The sequence below is a fragment of the Cyprinodon variegatus genome, unplaced genomic scaffold, assembly GCF_000732505.1.
Source record: "Cyprinodon variegatus isolate N-32 unplaced genomic scaffold, C_variegatus-1.0 Scaffold931, whole genome shotgun sequence".
In the NCBI taxonomy this organism is placed as follows: Eukaryota; Metazoa; Chordata; class Actinopteri; order Cyprinodontiformes; family Cyprinodontidae; genus Cyprinodon; species Cyprinodon variegatus.
In genome coordinates, this window is record NW_015151384.1 from 47,329 (window position 1) to 51,932 (window position 4,604).

At 41.0% G+C, this 4,604-nt stretch overlaps 1 protein-coding gene across 1 annotated transcript in view; it reads left to right on the plus strand.

Annotated features, from left to right (window-relative positions):
- Positions 1–4,604, plus strand: part of LOC107100026 (disks large homolog 2-like) — a gene marked incomplete at its 5' end in the record, with an annotated part of 74,273 nt that overhangs the window by 17,589 nt on the left and 52,080 nt on the right. Inside the window, one exon of the mRNA XM_015398363.1 lies at positions 1,249–1,385. Within this exon, the coding sequence (XP_015253849.1) occupies positions 1,249–1,385 (137 nt within the window). The remainder of the gene's footprint in view (positions 1–1,248; positions 1,386–4,604) is intronic.

Sequence of the window (4,604 nt, forward strand, 5' to 3'; positions counted from 1 at the left end):
GCCCTGACAATTTGATTGGATCGCCTGACAGTGGGCTTTAATACTCGCGCTACTATGGAGCAGAGCCAGACCGAACTTCCCCGAACTCAAACCTTGTGGGCGGGACTAAGTTCGGACTGGCACCCAGGCTAACATCCAACACCACTGTCGCCCCCAAATTCAGTGTATAACATGGATGCATAAACACATCATTTTTTCCAGTGTTAAATTCTTTTTAAAGTAACAGATCATTAAAAATGTGTCCAGACCTTTACTGGTTAATGATTTTCTTTATTCAGACCCCGCTGATATTTAATTGCTTACCTCTGGTTTAATGTTTATATATATTTATTTCACTGGCGAGCCCCGATGCCAGCGCCTACGCCAGCCAGCGAAGGGGGAGCAGGATGGGGGGAATGGGCTCCGCACTTAGCAGAGACTTGAGATGTGCTTGGAGTGACCCAAGTCAATGAGTGCTACGTTCACACTGCGGGCCTAGTGCTCAATTCAGATATTTTTGTGAAATCTGATTATTTTGCCGGGTTGTTCACATTTCCAAGTATGTGCCACTTATATGTGATCTCATGTGTGAACTGCATTCATTCAACTTAAGTGCTCCGCATGCGCAGTAGAGGGCGCAATGATGTCACAAGTGTGTGTGGTCTGTGTTTACTGAAATAAACATGGATGGTAGTGCTGGAGTGCTTCTAGATATCTTTCACCTCTTTTCCAACCTCAGCCAGTGCATCAACAACACAATCTTTTCAAGAATGTTGAAAATAAAGATTTGCATTATCGTTCTGCATGGTTGTTGTTTTTCTTCCTGCTTCTGCATAGCAACATGGAGAATAGTGACCTTTATTGAGTATTAATGGGATACAGGTGCAATGAATGCGACCTGGCCGTTCAGACACAGGTTGCATTTTAATAAGATCAGATTTGTATCGGATTCAGGGCCACAGAGCCAAGAGGCCTGGGTCGCATTAGATAAAATATAACTTGTGTTGTTCAGACTATCATGAAAAGATCAGATCCAGGTCGCATGTGGGCAAAAAAAAAATCATATTTAGGTCACTTCAGGCTGCTGTGTGAACATGGCCTTAGTTAGGTGAAGTAACTGTATCAGAACTCTCTCAAGTTTGAGCAACCAATCACCACTCCCTCTATCCAGTCTCACATGCTCATCTTTTAAGACTTCCTTTTAAGACACTAGCTAAGATACTTGTAATTGGCTGAATGTAATAACCTATTTATTTCACCTGTGCACAGGACTTGGGTTCAGTATTGCAGGTGGAGTTGGAAGTCAACACATCCCAGGTGATAACAGCATATATCTGACCAAAATCATTGAGGAAGGAGCAGCACACAAGGATGGACGGCTACAAGTCGGAGACAGATTGATAATGGTGAGCAGTGGAATAGTTTGTGTACTCATATATGAACCTCTCTGAACAAAATGCTTTGTAAAAGCACCTTATCTGCACTTTTTACCAACAGGTTCTGTGTGTTATAGTTCTATCAGCTACGCTTATATCAATTTAATTCAAAAATACTTTATTACTCTCAAAGGGAAGCTAAATGGTCCAGTAACTCATAAGTTATCTTTTACACAGGTGTTGTAGTTGTTGTAGTCAAGATGGATCTTTTGCAGTGGTCTGTCTTGCACTGGACCTGGAGAATCCCCCGACTGAAGACACTCTGTTGTTGTTTAAGAATTTTCATAGACTTAAACTTAGACAACTTTTATTGTAATTTTGTATACAAAGAGTGTATACAAAACTAAGTTTCATTTAGTACAGCTTTTCAGACAGTAAATGAACATTTCCATTCCATAAATTGCGGCAGTGGACCTGCATCGAATGCTGCGAAGCCTCTTCCCAGAGGGCAGCAGGGGGAACGGTTTTGAAGAAGATGCTCACTGTTGTCCATAATTTTCTTCACTTTATGAGGAATTCTTCTCGGTGAAATAATCTCCAGGGGTTCTAAAGGAGTTCCTTGAACAGAGCCGGTGTTCTGTCAGATCAGCATACCCCGTCAGACCAGCATAATATGAAGTTGTCGAGAAACTGAGACTTTAGGCAATTCTTGCAGGGACAGGTTTATATTTACATCGGCAGACAGAGAGAAAAAACTCTGACTGTGGAAAGTTCAGTACGTACATTTATACAACAACTCCCAACACACACTCCCACCAAGGACATTTCCTGTTAGGTTAATACTGTATATCGACGGAACTTCTCAAAACAACCTTCCTGTTCATGCCATGAGGGAGGCTGTGGGAACTCATTCTTATCTCTCATAACCTTACCTTGTCTAGAGTGAGGATCACTACTATCAGGCTGAGAAAAAGCACACTCAGATATTTCACGTTGAGCATAGTCAATATGTATGTGCAAGGCGTCAGATTTGCATACGTCTGACACCATAAGTGGAATGAAGTCCACTAGGCTACTCTATTTATGCGTGATATTATAAACAAGAAGTTGTAGTTGAAGTTAAACACACAAACCTACCTGAACGGAATATTGAAAGTCAAGTAGGCTTGTTTATTTATGCATGATGTAATAAACAAAAAGTTCTATTTGAGGTAAACAGAATTTAAAGCTGTGTTCGCTACTTCACACCCAGACGTAGCTATCCTGTCAGATTGTGGCTGGGGGAATATTGATATTTACAGGCTGATCTGCAAATGTAACAGAAGCATGTGTAGTATTATGGGTATGCTGATCTGACGTGGTATGCTGACAGCAGCAGCCTTCTTTATCAGCTTGTTGAGCTTTTGTAAGTCATTAGGCCTGATGCCGTTACCCTATCAGAGGATGAAGGAAGAGTCAGACTCTCCACAACAGACTTATAGCAGATATGTAGCATTTTGGTGGCAAAAACCAAAGGGCCTAAGCTTTCTTAGGAATTCCAGTCTGCTCTGTCCCTTCTTGTAGATTGTTGTAGTTGTTGTCCAGGTGAACACCAAGATATTTATACTCTTCCACCACCTCCACTTCTTCTCCCAGGATGTTGACAGGATTCCACTTGTTCCTGTTTTTTCTGAACTCTACAGTCACCCCCTTGTTTTTATTTACATTCAGGATCAGATGATTGTTTTCACACCAGGCCACAAAGCGGTTCACCAGCTCTCTGTACTCAGCTTCTTGTCCATTTTTGACGCTCCCAGTGACTGCAGAGTCATCCCAGTATTTCTGCAGATGATAGGACTCTGTCTGGTCCTGGAAGTCAGAGGTCAACAGAGTAAAAAGCAATGGAGAGAGTACCGTCCCCTGTGGTGCTCCTGTGCTGCTGACTAGATCAGACAGCTGAGCCTTCATTCTAACAAACTGCGGTCTGTTTGTCAGGTAGTCTTTGATCCTGGTGATTGTTGATGCCTCCACCCAAGTCTTCCGCAGTTTCTCACAAAGTCAGTAAGGATAGATGGTGTTGCGTGTTCTGGAGTAATCAAATAACATTATCCTCACAGTGCTGTCTGACTTGTTTAAATGACAGTGGAAGATTTCTGCCTTGGAAGTTGGGGGGGAGGATTTAAAAGGAGTTTTTAACAAAGGCAGAGAGATTATAACTTGAACCAAGAGGGTTTTATCTGTAATTTCTAGCTAAAAAAAAACAACAACTAAATAAATCCATAATAATTACACAGCTGTCTGATTCTAATGAAAGCTTTTAGTGGTGTGTAAAAGTGATACATAAAATGACAGAGATAACTCTGCACCTGTACTGCAGGTCATTGACCTTCAGACATGTATTTTCTTTTTTAGCATCCAAAAGGTTTACTTCAATGATTGTCCTGTATTTAGATCTTCACATCTGTTGTTGCACTCTGACTAGCTTCCCTGGCCATGGTGAAGTAAGGCCAAATAAGTCCAAATTAAATGCATTTTAGTCTCTTGAGTTTCCATTTATGTGCTTCTTTTCAGAGGAGAACTAAAGTATCAAACATTCAAACCCTAATATGACTTGGGAGGGCATAGGCACCTGGGCATAATAATTCCAAGGCCAGGTTGTAAAAAAGCACCACAGTATACTGTAACAATTCAATTCAATTCAGTTTATTTCTATGGCGCCAATTCACAACACATATCATCTCAAGCACTTTACAGTTCACCAAATCATACAGTCAAATGGATTCAAAATTTTCTAAGGAAGACCAGTTGATTGCATCGACTCATTGACTCGAAGGCAATCCCTCACACTAAGCATGCTTGTAGCGATAGTGTCAGAGAAACAGGGCTACACTGAAAACAGGCCGATCTCCAACATCTATAAACAAAGGTGTTGATGGCAGCAGCACAAAATGTTAGAGATTAAACTAACAGATTCTGCAGAGTGGGCAAATAGAGATAGAATGAAACAGAATGATGAAAAAAGGGGTCTCTATGTCCTCCAGACGTCTAAGCCTATAGCAGCAAATTAGAAGCTAACAGGTTAAAATCCCTCAGAGAAGTTTGATGATGTTCATCATGTACGAACCAAAATGGACTTCCTCTTGGTTTTAGAATATACCTCCAAGACACATTATTCATAATTTAGAGAGATCTAAAATCCTACAATGGTTTACAGTGGGGCAAAAAAGTATTTAGTCAGCCACCAATAGTGCAAGTTCTCCCACTTAAAAA